Source organism: Echinococcus granulosus (genome assembly GCF_000524195.1).
Source record: "Echinococcus granulosus chromosome Unknown EG_S00037, whole genome shotgun sequence".
Taxonomy (NCBI): Eukaryota; Metazoa; Platyhelminthes; class Cestoda; order Cyclophyllidea; family Taeniidae; genus Echinococcus; species Echinococcus granulosus.
The window spans coordinates 297,793-315,317 of record NW_020170417.1 but is presented as its reverse complement, the minus strand read 5'-3'; the positions used below and the strand labels follow the sequence as shown (position 1 = coordinate 315,317).

Genomic DNA, 17,525 nt, shown 5'->3' with positions numbered 1-17,525 from the left:
AGAAGGTAAAAAGTAAAGCTACAGCCTTGATGTCTCAACCAGGGCCAAATACGGAAAACGCATGTGATGTGCGCGCGTGTAGTTCTCCCTCCGCACCTCTCGATGGGCTTGTGCATGTGGTAATTAAATAGGCGGAAAAGCAGGATTGGCACCAGTGGAATCCACGTGGTGCAGGTGTGCTCTAAGGCACGTAATTCTGTGCGGCTGACGCCAGAATGAGGGAGTGAAATTGAGATTGCATGAGTGAGCTCAAGCATGCGCACACACATAGACACAGAAAGAGGGAGAGATAGAAAGGGTGGCACTCGATTTGAAGCCGCAATCTTGCATTCATGCGCACACTTCGAATCATGCTTGAGAGTATATAATCCATTTATGCACAGGACCTATAAAATCACGGCCAAATAGGTGGTGTGTCGGGGAGGCTTGGCATTCATACCTAGACTAGCTCAGCTAGCACTATCGACCTCAAGCGCACGCCACATCCAATGGTGAAATGGTTAGCTGGAAAGCTTCTAATAAGTATTTGGAAAAGATATCACTGTCTTTTCCTTCGTACGACTTTATTGCCAACAATGAAGTGGATTTTGTGTGTAATCTAGAAGTGTCCACATATATGGCAGCGTTTTAGTACAAGATATGGGGTGTGGGTATTGTATTACGGCTACGAGAACACTTCCAGAAAAATACCACCTAGGAAGTGATTTCAAAGCTAAAGGCCTTTGTGTAAGTTCTATCTACCGGCAGGAGACCTTCATAACATTTCATACCTGACTCAATCTATGAAATCTCTAGAAGTTCTTTCTTTTTTCCCAAAAGTGCTTAACTGAATGTAAGTCACTTTTTAATACTATTTAGTTTTTTCATTTAAAAGTCGAGGAGGAAAAAAGGTCAATTAATACAAATATATTGATCCTTCCAAGACAAGTATTCAATGAAAGGAACGTCAAGTATTTAAACAGTAATGTCTTGTCTAACCTCCCTTCTTTCGAAAGGTATTCTAGCATAAGTCCGAATACTGGCATGGGCCAATTTATTGTTTTGGTGGTACTCGTTAACAATTGCAGGAAAGCGCCGAATTTAGATTCTATTGAAGGGACAGCTCGGATTTACCATTCACCTGCACAGATACGTGCAAATTAGGCTAATAGCATGTCTTTTTACCGTTTTTGTCATGGGAAATTAGTCTTTTGTATTTAAATTAGCCAAGTAGTTGGCCCTATGCTACCTCCAGGACCAGTGTCATCTATATACCTTGAGTAGGCATTTATTTTAATTTTTGGAAGTGATAAAGTTCCCCACTTTTATTAGTAGAATGGAAATAAGACGGTATTTTAGGTTCCCGAAAGGGTCGGAAAAATTGTCAAAGTGAGTTTCAATTATGCTATGACGGAAAGTTGACACAGTAAGGGGTATAGTAAATAACCAATCAGATTAGTCAGCCAATCAATGCCCTCCACAACTAACCAATGGTAACGATGTGGAGGCGTCATCAGATGAGGGAAAAGGTGAAATGATTTTTTTCTCCTTTAATAAATAAATTATTTCATGGGGCAAATGTAATACATGGTATGCATGTGTACTAAAAGTTGCTGCTTTTAAGCAATTTCGATATTCCCAAAACATGGTGTTAAGGGCTGGCAAAATAGGGGAGTTAACTGTTGTTTTTGCGATTAGAAGAAATGATGAATGGAATTTTAAATTACTGTGGAATTTCCCAACTGCCTTCAATATGTACGTAAAAAGGTCCGTCGGCGTAACCTTTTGCCTTCACTTGAACTGTACTCAACATCATGTAACTTGATGGTGACAAGCCCCTCGTCACACACTTTAGGTCAAACTCCCACCAAAATATAAGCATTTTCTGTAGCCCTCGAGGTGCAGATTTTGTGTAACAGGGGATAAATCACTACAGGAAGCTTTTTTGAAGTCTTGTATTCAGTAAAATACTCTCTGGTACAAGGTCCAAGCTTTCCCCAACGCGACAAACCACTGATGATGAAGCTGTCTGCAAACACAAGAAAGGTATTAGGTTTGATTCTCTGGAAGATTCCTTTTTCGTGTTCAGTTACCAAACTTTACAGAATGTCCCGAAGGTAGCTATCTCATTCTAATTTACAGGGTCAGCTCACATCACATACGGATGGACGCTAACAGTCATAACAATTACGGAAGCCAAAGCCAATCAAAATACGAGAAAATGGAGCCACCCCGTCTCCTGCCACAGCCGGCGGTCACGTACTCCATGCGCAGTGTCCCGGAGATTAATCATGCAAGTTAGTAATGAAGTCTACCTAATTATTACCATTGAGGATTAAAGCTCGCACTTTTGAACGAAAATATGCATGAAATTCCTTTTATTCTGATGGCACCATATGAAGACTCCAGCCTGCCCCATCATGTCTGCCTACGACTAGGGTGGTGCCTCTAGTCTTGTTGCTTTTTCATTTCACCCGATATCAGAATCCCAAGTTCTGTACTGCCTTAGGAACCAACCTAGGCGGCGGAATATCAATGAGAAATGACCCCACCTCCACCGAGTCGATATTTAAATAACTCCTAGACGACTTTTATGTAAAATGCGGTAATTAGTGGGGGGACTAAGTGACGATTACGTCTTTGGAAGAAAGGATTAGGAAAAAGCTATCTGTCCTTGGAAGCAGCAACAGTACTCTTTCAGGCCAAGTGCACATTTCCACTCATGTTTTCCCAGCAAACTACTCATTCACCCTCAGATGTGTAAAGACAAATGACCCGCTGTTCTGTGCTGGGGGCGGAGAAAAAAGTTGAACATTACCCATCAGACGTCTAATATGACACCGACTCACTTTTTATGAAACTAACCTGCAATTGCGATTGAATTAAGGAACCATCTCATATCCACTTTACGGTTCAACCCCAATTAAATTCCCTAAAACACGCCGATAAAGAACAAATACCACATATATGACAAACGCTAAGGCAAAACCCGGAATTGCCAGCGCCGTCTCCCAAAATCAAACTTGAATCCGCATTGTCAAGTTTATTAGTTTAGTAAATAGAGCATAAAGTATTACAAAATATTGCTTCCGTCCTCCTCAATAGTGCAATTACCACACTAATAAACAATAAGCATATGTAGGAGCATACAAAGCCCTGTAAGCGTATGACCTTGGGTCGCATGGAAAGAAAGTACGGGAAGATCAGTTACAAATGCATATATGCATATATACACTAACAACATCAATATCAAAACCATCTGACTGACTAAAGCAACACCACGCTGTTTTCGGTTTTCTTCTGCTCCTCCTCCCTCTGCTTCTTCCACTTGTTGCCGTAATTCAACTTTTTCAAAACACTAACTACCATGTCTTCGGCAAGCTCATTCGCAATATCCCTGACAGCAGTGTTAATGACCTGCTCCTCAAAGGGCTTAAAGTTGAACCAAGAGGAATCCTCATCACGCAGCTCTATCTCCAACAACTGCTCGATCCAACAGGTCTTCGAGTTGAGTGTCCACCTGACAAGACTGCTACGCAGCACGGAGGGATCGAAGACCTGGGGTTTGGGCAAAATCGGGGGCGAAGGACCCAGAGATGCTGCAGGGTCAAGGGACATTCCCAATATTGCCTCCAACTGCGGAGCTAGGATGGCCTCCCAACGTGACTGACTTTCGGGTCTGCAAAAGCGATTTCAAAATCAACCACTTGGATAATGATGTCAACAATAAAGTCATCTTTGTCTCTGAGATGCTGTAATTCACTCCCAAGTCAATGAAGAAAGGGGGACTGTTTGACAGCGGAGGGGCTAGATGTGTTTACAGCCGCAACGAAAGCTGACTACTAAATTAAAATAGGCAAAGCAAGCTGAAAAGGTAAAGTGAAAAATGAGTTTGCCTGTTAATCTACTATGACAATTTAATCTTTTTTGAAGAAAAGCACTACCGATCTCGTTCAATGAAATACAGTGATCGCATGAGGCCATGGCGATAAGGTTTTGAATGGAGAAACAAATTAGGTATAAAAAAAAGAATACTTTTCAATGATTATGTTTAAAAAGCTAACCACATGATCACAGGATAGGATATACAGGTCACTCAATCAAAGATATCCACTCAAACAGTCTTCCCACTGCTACTGATTGACTTGCCATTATAATGTCGGTCGCCAGTTTAGCTCAACTGCTATTAAAAAGTTTTCATTAGTAAAAATTTAGGCAAAGATTGATAAGTGTTTATCCAAATTCCCAGACTATTAACCCTCAGAGGGGTAAAACTTGGCTATAAAAATGGAAGGCTATCTGCTTGGTTTACCTCTAAACATAACCCAGACCATTGGACCTCAAGTACAAAGCAGTAGATAGGGCATACCCCGACCCGAAATCCCTTTTTTCAATTCAAATGTCAAGGCCTGAAAACTATTTAACGGGAAAATGCGATAGTAAATCGTGCTTGCTTCTGGGGCCGACAATTTGGACACACCATCGATGTTCTGATTGGTTAACCATTGCGTGGAGTGTCAAATGACTCGATTTAAATAATGCAATTCAATTGGCACAAAAGTCAAATGATAAATGATGCAGCAGATTGGGAACATTTTGGATCTAAAATTTTTCCCACTTGAATGGGAGCACGCTCGAGTCTACAACTAGCAATTAAAATGCATACAAATATTTTCACATGTTTGTTACTTGGAATTCAACCATAGATCGCTTTTGATTAATTCTGTAAATACTTAACGAAAACAATAAGAAGTCATGCTTTGTAATAGAAACTTCCCAGTCTTTTAATCACAACTTCTCTACCTCCCTTTGGAATGAAAGATGGACAAATCAAAGACAGCTCCTCCAAGCCTTGTGATGAATACAGGGAGGAGGGTTACCTGCGTCTACCGCGCCACATGTGGAGACGCGCGCTGCTGAGTCGGGGCTCGCGATTATTTTTGACGTCCTCATCTTCGCCCGCAAAAATGTCCAACATGCCGATACGAACCAAGTCAAAGAAGAGCGACCGGTTCACCAGACGCGATTGAGGTACGCGTTCGCAGATCTGCAGGTCTGAAACAACAAAGTAAATATAAGTGTTTATGAAGTGAGGTTTAAATGGAGCGCAATCGCTTGCAGTTAAGAATCCGCCATGCATTTCCGAATGACAGCTCCATCTTAAAGTTAGTGCAGCGAAAAGAAGCACGAAAAATATGCAGAATCTTCGGTTGTTGAGAATGTGTCCAATGAACACACACGGTCGATGGGTGGATCTATAGTTTGAAGAAGTTCCGTTCTGTTGGTCGATTTAAATCTTCATGGCCCGTTAACAACAACAGACTATTCGAAACATGCTGATATGATAAATGAACACTTGATTTACATTTACAACAGCGAGAGAGAGAAAGTCGTGGAAGCTATCAAGGAAATGACAGGAGATAACGGTAACCTTCAAATAAAGGCGCCGTTAGGAGAGGAATGTTCGCTAACCGATCCGATTGTGATCCACTTGAGGTACCCGTCCCGCAATTCCAAGACGCGCGCCGCTCTATGCCCAGAAGACTATGCCTGCGTTGTACATATATGGTGGCTTGCAACCCGAAACTTGTACTTGCTAGAAGCTAAACAATTACTACTGAGATCCACCCACTCAACACGAGGCAACTCGGTGCGTTAGTAAAGTGGTTCTGAAACACCCAAAAATGATAAATCGTGTCGCACATGACCCCAAAATTGACCCATGAGAAGTCTGGCACCTTGGGTTGGAGGGAGGGAGGAGAAAGGAGATTGTGCCACAGACTCATTATCACCCTTCATATCACATATTATATAGTCAAACATGAAGCGAAGTCGCCAAATAGGGAATGAGGTAAAAGCGTCTTGTAAAAATGAAATTTACAGGCTCATGTTTCTCTAGAAAAGGGTTTTAAGCATAAATGAATCAAGAAGCTTCCCGCAGAACGAAACAATATTTGGTCATCTAACAAAAGGTGGCATATAGGCAAAGTTTAGTAGGTAGGTAATTGAGATCAAGTACTTCCCCATGCTACGGAAGCAAACCACAGACCAAAATGTATCAAAGCGGCAATGGAGCGCAAAGCAGATCGTAAATAACCAAGTCTATACAGTTCTTCGGTAATTGAGCGTTGAATTCCAAACTTACCCTCCTCCTCGGCATACTTCTCAGTGAAACGAGGCGGATACTGGATCGAGTTAAGAGCTTCCTCGAATGTTCCAGGCTTCGAAGAGGCACGGAGCTGGAAGAAGAATTCCATAACATCTTTGAACAGTGGTACAGTCCGCGAGGGTGTATTAACTACCATCCCCGTTGTGTCGGTAATAACCTGAATGACAAAAAAAGTAAGCTTATCACCCGACAGGAGGAAGAAAATAAAGAGGAAATGAGCGACATGCCTCTTCATAATCGGTTGACATGGTCTCCTCCACTTCTTCTAAAACGGAGTCGATTCCTTCACCGATGAAATCGTCCAGCCATCGGTCTGTGAATTCATCCAGCAGAGCATTTGTCTTGACTTCTATGCAACTATAAAAAAAAATATGACGATAAGATTACAAAAAAGCCACTAACGAGTGAATGGGGAAACAACACTTACTTAGAAGACGGTGTGGAAGCTGAAACTGGTCTCTCCGAAACAGCGTCAGCACTCTCTACGAGTCCATGCTGCTGCCTTTCATTCTCGTCTGCGAACACCTCATCTTCAAAGTCCTCTGTGTAGACATCTCCTGTGTCCGAGGCCGATTCAGAGTTAGAACCAGTTGTGATTTGATGGATCGATGTCTTCGCTGACTTTAATTCTTGCACTTCTGGGCTATGAGTATCAGAGCTCAAAGAAGGCGTTTCAAGAGAAAGCTCAGAGGCGACGGTCTCAATTAAGCAACTCCTGTCGCCCTTTTCCTCCTCACCACCACCATTCTCCTTAATCTCAATTTCGGATTGATTTGATCCAACTAATTCAGGTTTCTTGCCTGGTAGAAGCACTTCAAGGGAAGTGATCCTATTTAGCTCAGATGCCTCCTTAGTTTCCACTTCTACCTTCGCGTCAACTCGAGATTTCGTTTCCGCTGGAAGTGGTGTGAATTCAACCGAGATCAACATTTCTGGAGCCATCTCAGAAGGCATTGCTTCACCAGGACTGTCAGCTACGTCAATTTCCAACACTTTTAAAGACCCGGAATGTGCTGCTTTCGACTCCCCATCAGTAACAACTGGTTTTAAGATCGTCTCAGCGTCTACAGGGGATGAAATATTTCTAGTCGAGGTAGAGACTTTTGAAGACACCTCAGAACCCAGCATCTCAACAGGACTCCCAGATCCTGTATTTGAATGTGTGGAAGCAGCAGAACTAATCCTTTGTTCGTCATAGCCTGATTTTAATGGTTCCGTCTTCGTATGCATTGAAGGAGTTGCAGTCAAAACCGATACCTTTGAAGACATCTTCGAGACTATTATCTCTTCAGGACTCCCAGAGTTAAGAGATTCCACAGACTCAGATCTCTTCAAAGCCACAGAGCCATTCTGCTCATTTAAAGTGGAGTTCAACGAAGGCATCTTCGTTTCCACAGGAGACAGAGTCCTCTTGGCTAAGGACATCCCCGAAGCAAGTGTCTCTGCAAAACTGACGCACTCTTCTGATTTCACATCATTTAACGTCGCGGAATACATAGAGGCAGGTTCCACAACTAAATTCACTTCCATCGGTGGAGTTAATCGTTGAGTTGCAGAAGATGACTCCGACGATATCTCAGAAGCTATTTTCTCACCTAATTTTGCAACATTAGAAGTTCTTGATGACGCAGACTTCACGGCATTCAAACACACCAAGTGTTCCAGTCTCCCATTCTCACCCACACCTGAGTTAGAAGTACACGTCTTTCCTACCAGCGGTGATTTCGAGGAGTCCATTCCTAAGGGTGCAGACGTCTCTTCCACTTCCACCGATACTGTGCAAATACTTTCAACTGCCTCCTCTTCAGCATTAGAAGAAGATGATGATAGAAAACTTTTAGTGTTCTCTACATCTTTTTTAGGCTCACGAAAGGACGGGAACACAGGTTTGCTCGAGAAAGAGGGCTCTGGAGACAAGGAAATTCGTGTAGCAGCACTGGGTGTCATTGGAACCGTAGAAGCTGCCTCAAGTTGACTCGTCTTCTCGCAAAGCGACTGGTGGCAAGAGCTTATCTCTAACTTGATGTTATTGATTATCTCCAGGCAAAACTGGAAGGAAGAAATAATAAGGTGAGATGGAAGCGATTGAATGACGGTGCGAGTATACCTTTCGGTGATTCTCCAAAGTTGTCTCCAACCGCATGAGCCGATCCTTGTTGGCCATCTTCTTTTGTGCATCGATGCGACTGAGGAGTTTCTCATTGCGCCGCAGCTCCCTCTGCAGGGAGACCAGACGAGCTTCCAGCTGAGAGACAAACTCCGAGGAGCTGAGGCTGTCAGAATACGCGCGAAGGCCGGAAGGTGAGGAGGAAGTGGAGTTTGTGGAGTCCTGACTGAGACGTCGGGGTGACAGAATCTGTGGCTGGTGATTTTGATGTTCGTATTGGTCCCGCAACAATAGATGTTGCTGGCTGAAGTCGGCGCCATCGAATTCACCACTATCGGTACCATTATCACGGCTGCAAAGAATTCCTTGCTGTCTGGAGTTGCTTAGTTGGGACGAACTCACTGATAAAAAGAAATGACAGCTATTTTTAATCATAAAAATATGATTTGATCAACTGGGGGTCGCAGAGGCTATTTTCTGGAACTTTTTAGAGGAGAAAATAAAGTCGTTTGTTTTTATAAAACTGTTGACGCGTATACCAGCAAAATAGGTCAAATAATCCTAACAATGACAGTTGGAAGGCGCCATTATAGTTGTGAAATACATCGTAAAATAACTTTTATTAGCCGATCCAGACATAAAATGGACCTGGACCTATATGCAAAGAAAGTACCTGTGAAGAGATACGCATTCAATAATTAAAGCTCTAAATATAGGGAATCATAAATGTTCAAGTCAATCACGCCATCAAGGATTATTATTTAGAGCGCAAATTATTGCAATAAAAGGTACTTTCAAAATGGTCCATTCAAAAGTACAATCATGAACGCTGACTGTGAAAACAGAGTAACCACGAAACAAGGGAGATTCGTATTTAGCACAGCCAACCTACATAATCCCTAGATTTGATTCAACCAAATGCTGCAGAAAAAAGCAGCAAAACTCACGCTTGGTGCTCGACTTTGAGGGGGGTCGATCAGAGAGAGAGACAATCGATTTCTGCGCCTCTACGGGGGACGCGTTTTCCGCTTCCACCACGCTGACCCGCCCAGGGGAATGCGAGATGATAGGCGACGAGCACAACAAGGAAGTAGACGAAGGTGGCGGTGCTGCTGAATCGGGTGAAGGTGGAGAATGAGGTGGAGGAGTGGGGGAAGGTGGACTCTCTCTTTGTCTATATTGCAGAAGAAAAATATAAAACAAGGGATATGAGGACAAGGAAAGACTCAAGCTTGACAAAAACAATTCATTAAACAGCACCCCTGAGGCATAAACAGTCCGATTCAAAAACAAGAGAAAAAAAGCGGAATTTGATAAGGTAATCACGGTTTTTTGTAAGCTATGTTCAACAGATTTTGAGAGGAAATCTGCAGCATGAAGTAGAATCAAGGAAATCAACAAAATGCTCAGATCCAACTACCAATATCAGCAAAATTAAAACTAGCAAATTTAACAATACGAATCGTGGTTTGTAATGCATCAAAATATCTTCTAAGCAATTCCTACTGCTACAAACAGCATATACCAATTTCCATCTCACCATTCTGATATTAAAGTGGAGCATCATTCCATAGAGAGATAACAACACCCCAACAAGGATTTCTCACCAAATGATGGATTTGTAGGCATGTAGCTATGAAGGAGTGCAAACGAATTTCAGATGACGTTATGAAAGGGAAAAGTAAACACAAATCACTGTTATTTAAAATCTTCGAGCATGACTTTACACCAACTTACGCCTTCAAAGTTTGAAGTGAAGGAGAAGGGGAGTGCGAAGACTGTTGGGGTGGAATGTAAGCTTCCGCTGCTGGACGTCGGTCTTTCGATCGTGTGAGCGCCTGAAAAGAGAGAGGGATGGCGGATACGAAGACTTAGTGAGAAGAAATAACATCAAATAGAATGCTGACTCACCTTAACAGCCCGTGATTCGAGAGCAACCACTTTGCGCTCCTCACGATCCAACCTGGCGGCATATTTCAGCAGCAATTCGGCCTCATGACGACGCGCGTGAAGCTCAGAAGCACGTTGCTGTAGGATTCTGGGAACGAAATTGACATGGTGCTCAAGATATTTGCAAAGCACTTTAACAGGAGTATGTCACTAAACATGAGCATGTAATAATTGCAGTAGAAATAAATAGATCAGTAAATTGGTATAAACTGGGACAATGATTAAAAGTGTGTGGAAATAAGGCGGCAGCGGACAGACGTATTGATAAATCAGACAAAGATTATTTTTAAAGTAATGTGTTGAAATCAGCGTATTAGAATAGAGATTAGTTCTAGAGAAAACCTGTTTTAAAGCAATGGTGTTAGATACCATGCAGTATTCTCAGAGTAGACAACTACGGGCAGTAATTTTATCTTTCTTATAGCCCACTTGAGAGGTCTCATTGAGAGCAAAAAAACTGAGAAAGGACCAAATTCTGGAGACGTGTAGATTAAAAATAAGTGATCTTCACCTTTTCATCGCTAGAAAAGATATGTTGTAGTAGACGAGCAGTCCAATTATGATTGATAACTAAGCCAAGCCACGATTAGTGCATAAAACCGCAAATTTTTTTGACAACTTAACACGTTCAGATGAAAAATAAATTACGGAGTCCAAACAAATTTCCTTTGCGTACCTTTATCCGCATTTGAACAAATATGAAAGTAGACATACTTTCCTTGTCCCAGTAATATTTTAACGAACTTCGAAAGTACTTTTATGCAATTCTACCACTAAAACCCACTTTTAAGTGCAATCAAATACAATGGAGAGGGATGTATAATCTCCAAACCCAAAACACCAAGGCTAAAACCACAAGAAGCAAAAAAAAGCAAATAAAGAAACTGACGGACAATCTTACCCCTTAAACTGTTCCGATTTCAAGTCGACAAGGTCACCAAGAGCAGTCGAGGCCTCTAAATTAGACGGAGTCACGTTCGCATCATAGACATTCATGCTCGATGCATCTGCGTCGATTCTGCGCGGAGCGTAATAGCTGCCCGTACTCGAACCTGCATGGGAATCTGTGGCACCAATCCGGTTGGGATCTAACAGGAAGTGTTAGGTCAAAGCGTACAGAACCTTGATCTCTCTCAAGGATCAAATTTGAAACTACGCGATACCTGAAGTTCAGACTAAAACGTTACTGGTCGATCGGTTATCAGTGATGCACAACCGCGGTAATTTCAAAGTACCCCCTGGTTACTGCGTTGTATCTATAGGATCCTAACAGCATTCCCCATTATCTTGGAACCACCACAGGAGAGACAGGAGTTCAAGCCATTGCTGAGGCACTTTGGCAGTAGAAATAGGATAAACTATCCTTTGAGAAGTCACACTCCTACCAATGAGCTGCACGAGGTTTAAACTAAGCAAAAAAAAGTTTCAAAGTAAAAGGCCTAAATCGGGTTTGTCAACGTTCAACAAAACAGAAATCACTACCAATCGTCCATGCCATGACAATGACAAGTCTTTAGCTTGATAGAAATGGGGGATTTTCAAGACCCCTTGAAATCGTAAACCAGTGGTGCCAGCATGACGATACCTCACCATTAAAACCATTTCTATGAACCTCAGCAATCAAATGCGGGAAACAAAGCAATGCAAATAAACAGTTGGCCAGAATCGCTGAAAGACAAGACAGATTGACTTTCTCTCAATGTGTTCCTCGAGCACTACTTCAAAATTTCCCATCACATTCAGCAGATCTTACATCCACAGACCAAATGTCAAGTCTTTTGGGCATTAAACCACGTCCGACAGGGTACGAGGAAGGCTTGAATCAAATGAATTTTCAAGGTGTGATCGACCAAATAGGCAGGGGACGAACTAATGCCAATATTTTAGAATTGTTAATCCTTTTTGTTTTAGACATAGTAACACGAATAATTTTCGGATAGCAGAGCCAAAGGTGAGAAAGTACTCCCAAATCCCCATCTAGGTGATAAAAACTGCAATTAAACGCCTACCGTGTAAGAGAGCAGTAGTGGCAGCAGTAGTAGTGGTAGTGGTGGTAGAACTCCTCTGTTTGATGGTTTGTGTGAGGGTCACTGGCACGCTAACCCTCGGAAGTACAATTGGTGACACAGCCGTATTCTAAAGCGGCAGAAGAATAAAAAGGAACGCACTCACCTTCAACTCCTTCATATTCTCAACGCGCGTCATGCAACTGCCTTTGCTCTGCGCATCGTGGAGATACCCAGCCTACATTAAGATCAGAGTAAACGATCTAGGCACTTTACTTTCGCCAGATGATAGATACTAAGCCCCTCTGCCTGAGCCTGTGATATCTGTCGCGTCAGTTCAAGACCGGCAATGTGCTGCTCAGAGGCAGAAAGAGTTTCATATCGATGCAATTCTGCAGTCAAACTCAGTCCCAACGCAGCAGGAGCTAGGCGCTGCCGCTGTTGAACCTCCGTTTGATGACGGCTCTCCGCCTGTTTCGTTGGGTGAACAGTCTATAAAATATTGTGTTACTTAAAACTTTTCAGTAAACAAGTAATATACCTCTTCGACTAGACTAGGAATTGAAGAGGCCGCTTCACTGGTTTTGTCCACTTCAGAGACGGAAGTACAGTCGCCATAGTTGAAGTGCGTTTCATTAACATGTACCTGACGAATCGCTCTCGACGAGGCTTCAACGTGACTACACGAAGGGAGACATTAACCAAAGGCAATGAAGACAAACTTACGAGTCGCCACGCGGGTGAGCGGTGAGTTGTTGGCATTTCTGTTTATAAACCTCCATGAAACGCAGTGGATCGGACTCGATTTTAGACTGCGTCTGAAGATATCGCAAGTGGGTGTCAAAGAGAGATCTCAGAGGGGTACCGGACTCCACACCAGGACGCTCAGCCTCAGACATCCAGTGTGACGATTCCGCTACCTTCATCACCATGTCGTCAAGGTCTTTGGTAGGTTCAAAGAAATCATCCACTTGCTGCGCCTCGGAAATGCAGCTACTCTTGGAAGAGGCAGAGGAAGATGACGAAGAGACAAGAGCTTCACCAGAATCTAAGAATAATGAGGAATTGATAAATGGAAGATAGAAATACTACCAAGATTCGGTAGTAAAGGAATTGACCTACCATCGCCATTGGCGTCATCCCCATCGGCATCCAAACGGACGAACCTTCGGGCTCGGCTAACACAAAGACGAGCTTGCAGACGTGCCTGTTCACTCTCAGCATCTTTCCAAGGTGTGATCACTTCGGTGTGTCTAGAATGATCGACGCATTTTTGAGCAGAATTGAGGATAAAAACATTGGAGCAAGAATCTCAGTCACGTGCACGTGATGTTAGAGTGACAAGGGGAGAAAGAAACAAGGGATATGTTAATGGGTAAGCTGATCAGACCTACCTAAACTCCAAGCTTGAACTCCGAACCACAACACCTACCGTCACGTAATAAGAATAAAGTACTGAAATATGACCAATTACCGAACCATGAGTCCGTGCATCATTAGCATGTAGAAACACGTGTCAATGAAACGCAATTTAAGCATCATTAGCTCTAAAACGGCTTACCTCCAGAAGGAAATTGGGTCAGATAAATCAACCTGAACTCCAAATCCTTTCGTCCTCGGCGCTTTTGGGTAGTAACTCCCAACGAACGATTTTGCCGTTCGACTTTTCAAAGGAAGACCTAAAAAACATTAACCATACAATCATTTGAAATGGACACACAAAATAGTCAAGTTTTTAAAGAGATAGCTAAGTAGAAGCTGTAGTAGCCATACTGGTAGAAACAATAGCTGCTCCAGAGCGACCAGGAAATAGCCTTGAGCTCGCCGTATTTACATTACCACCGTCGGGAAAACTCTTATACAGATGTTCAGACAGGAATTTCGAGGGATTAAAAAGGGGAGTAGAAGAGACGACGCTGTGGCAATTCTTGCTTCCGCGAGTTTTCGCGTAAACCGGTTGTGCAGCGGAGGCAGGTACAACGAGGTTCCGTGAAAGTCTGCTTTCCCCTGTATAAGTAAAAAAGGTCAAACTAACCTGAACAGACCCAGAATGGCCATCAGACAAGCGCATCGCAAAACGAAGTAAGTCAATAAGACGAAGTTTAAACAATTGAATGAATTTCTTTGGGAAACGAACTTGATGAATGTTGAGATGAGGGCACAATGAGAGTAGTAAGGCAGCGAGGTTTCTTAAACACAACATTATCCTCTTCTGCGAGAAGTTGAGACGCCCGAAGCACGCATTCGGATGGAATTTCATCATTTCTAACATCAATACCATTCTTCAAATGCTCACGATGCCGGCTCTAAAGAATCACAGAAGGCACGAAAAATAATCGAAAATACTCGTCGAAAAGGGAAAAAACTATTAACTATAGAATGATTTATGCCTTTAATCCGGCAGCCACTGAGGAATCGCCCCTTTTCAAGTGCAACGAACGCTTCGCAGCTAGCTTGGCAGCTTCAGCTGTAGCAGCTAGATTGTCTGCTATTCGTTGGTTTCGTTCACGTTCTCTTTCTTCCGCCAACTTGCGAGCGGCAGTCCGGGCCCGCTTCTGCCTTCGCACCAGCTCCTGCAATTTTTTACGGTGCTCCTTAGAGATCCAAGTCTGGGAACCAGTAGCCAACGTCGACCGAGCATCTAAAAGACAATAACATGATTGTTGAAGTTGATTTGTGAGCGATACCTCACAGTTTTGCTAAGTATATTTACACAAAAAATTCCGAAATGGACGCGAAAAAAATGACTGCCTCAAAATACGCACAAGCTTTCATTAAATGCTAGGAAGGTTTCAATCCTCCAAACGCTAAGTAGTACTTACCATTGCCAGAGTGCACGACTGTTTGCGCATTAGTTTTTTGAGAGGAATTCCAAGTTGATAAGACACGGGTCTTCGCATTTTCAACTTGTGATGAGGTAGGTGATTTGGAACTTCCCTTCCGCTCGCAAGGTGGAACACCAGCATCGCTAGGAATCACCTGGCACCGATCCATCAGGGATAAAAGTAGTTGTATGCGACGCGATTTAGGCAGTATCTTCGTTGGTTAAATATTCGCAAAGATGAGGTATTAGAAACTCATAGGCATATTTGCACTTGTTATAGAATAAATCAAAACGAGTACTCCTCATCCTCGAGAAACAATTACATCATACGAAATACAAATCACAGATTATGAAAGTGAGCATGAGATATGTGCAACCCTCAAAAAGAGATGTTAAAACCAGATGAACTGCATGATCCAAATCAGAAAGAAGTGACGAAAAACGACTCGCCAACAACACTATGAAATGTTTATACTCGTAATACAGTCCACCGACACAAAGGACAAACTCACTCAAAAGCAGCTACGACGCGCCAACCCCAAATACTACACAAAACAGTCAGAAGCAAAAACAAGTTTACTGTGATTGGGTGCAATATTATTACAAGTTGGTTCAAACAAATACGCATGATTATAAGAAACCTCAGATTAAATATTTAGTTGCCTTCGTTTATTGCGTTGAAATCACGTGCAATTATTTTTGTTCATCTATAGTGTTTGTAGGTTGCACAACAAATTTTGTACCCTCACTAAAATATACACTAAGTATGCGTTCTGATGCATGTCGATTATGATTGACGCAAAGCAAGAATTCAGTAAGTCGAAAAGAAATAAGAACCACTTCGTTAAGCCATTTCAAGGTGTTCAAGATCTCTTTTTCTGAAGATACTTGGCTACGATATTAAGCTATTTATTCAGTCGTTTTTGACAAATTTTCCTTACAAATTGCTGCGCCAAAGTCGGCAAGGTTTTAAACTTAAAATTGGGTTTTAATTATTGTCTAGTTTATCAAATAAACTTTAGAATAGGCCCGATTTTTACATTATTCGTTTCATTTTTACACAGAAGGAACAATTTTCGTCCTATCCGCTTTCATTGCCTCAATATAAATAGGTTAATGATTGTATTTGTTCGTGATCTGGACCATGACCAATTTTTCTTGAGTACAGTAGCTCCCCGAGTCTTTCCTGAAGTTGTAAGAAACCACAGCGGTTGCGGCACATATTTTACCAAGATACAGAAGGGATGAGAGGCTACTGGCGTGTTCGTGGAAATACAACCTGCTAAAACTCAAACGCTCGTATGGACAAACGTAAGTGAACAAGAAATTTAAAGCACCACAGCACTGCCCGGCCACCGAGACGAAGCTAATCCATCTCCTTTGGTCGACAATAGAGTTAAGTTCTCGCCGTAGCGCCAATAAGCCAACACAAAATGTTTTTTTTTTAAATAAGCTATATTCCAAGCTTTAAGCAGTGATCTCTTCAAGGAAGTTCGTGCAATAAGTGAATAAAAATTTAATCAATGGAATTAAGGATTTTCAGGGTCCAACCAAAGCCACGAGCATTCTCTTGTAGTCACCTGAGGTGTCATTTTCGATGGCCTTTACCAGGCACTTCCCATATTTTCGCTGATAGGCCTCCTTAACGTCTTGTAGATCAATCTAAAAGAAGATCACCATCCTCAGTGTCATAGCAATTGGGGGGGGGGGGGGGGGGCAAATATGGCCGAATGCTCCTCACCTCGCATCTACCCAGCACCAACTGCATGAGGGCCTTGTCGCGCGTGCCAATTCCAACCATCGACTCGTAGAACCAGGTAGCTAGAAGAGCGTTCTTGTCCTCTGCGTAGCGAACTTTAGGGGAAGAAAATAAGCCAACATCCTGAAAATGTCCTTCAACCGACTTAACAGCAAAAGTCACCGCCGTTCTATTTACTTTACTCAAAAGAAAATCACTCCTATTCAACTATGTATCACATTAAATGGAGATAAACTTGCATAATCAAGTTAGTCACGCACCAATAGAAACCATGGTGTCTCTATAGTCGCCAGAAGTCTCCTTCTTAATAGCAGTTTCAAGTGATTTTCCGTATTTCTGAGCAATAAACAAAAAGAATCGGTTACAGAGTACACATTAAGGGTGGTATTCAGACTATACAGTGCTTTGCACAATGTTTAAATTCACATGCCTGTTGATAGCACTGACAGATGGCCTTTATCTGTTCAAAGCTTCGTTGAGTAAGGATTCTCGTGAAAACAGCTTCTTCAGTACCCAAGCGTCTAGGGGGACAAACAAAGAACTAGTGATAAACACACGAATTTGGGTTTATTTAAGCCACACAATAAGGTACTAGTTACTATTACCATCCCACAAATAATTATGCAATGATGTTATTTAAATCATTACATGACCTTAAAAAAGGGGGAGAAACGTACTTTTCGCCGGCCTTGTAAAGCGCCTCAGCATCAGCTGCAGCACAGTTTACGCTG

The 17,525-nt window shown here is 42.4% G+C and overlaps 2 protein-coding genes across 2 annotated transcripts in view; both read right to left on the bottom strand. All coding sequences in view use genetic code 11, as the record gives it.

Moving 5' to 3' along the window:
- Positions 1 to 3,246: 3,246 nt before the first annotated feature.
- Positions 3,247 to 15,205, bottom strand: EGR_05237 (hypothetical protein; the record flags this gene model as incomplete). The annotated part of the gene is made up of 21 exons (XM_024494486.1): positions 3,247 to 3,658; positions 4,860 to 5,034; positions 6,125 to 6,305; positions 6,340 to 6,505; positions 6,576 to 8,197; positions 8,256 to 8,656; positions 9,203 to 9,429; positions 9,993 to 10,093; positions 10,167 to 10,293; positions 11,107 to 11,293; positions 12,215 to 12,341; positions 12,378 to 12,449; positions 12,488 to 12,682; positions 12,753 to 12,891; positions 12,938 to 13,259; positions 13,334 to 13,464; positions 13,773 to 13,890; positions 13,985 to 14,218; positions 14,349 to 14,517; positions 14,620 to 14,852; positions 15,034 to 15,205. The coding sequence occupies 21 exons, from the start codon at positions 15,203 to 15,205 to the stop codon at positions 3,247 to 3,249; spliced, it is 5,511 nt and encodes a 1,836-aa protein (XP_024351107.1).
- Positions 15,206 to 16,574: 1,369 nt separating this feature from the next.
- The window catches only part of EGR_05236 (Annexin A7), a gene marked incomplete at both ends in the record, with an annotated part of 3,712 nt that continues 2,761 nt past the window's right edge, over positions 16,575 to 17,525 (bottom strand). Inside the window, 2 exons of the mRNA XM_024494485.1 lie at positions 16,575 to 16,697; positions 16,777 to 16,917. Of these exons, the coding sequence (XP_024351106.1) occupies positions 16,575 to 16,697; positions 16,777 to 16,917 (264 nt within the window). The remainder of the gene's footprint in view (positions 16,698 to 16,776; positions 16,918 to 17,525) is intronic.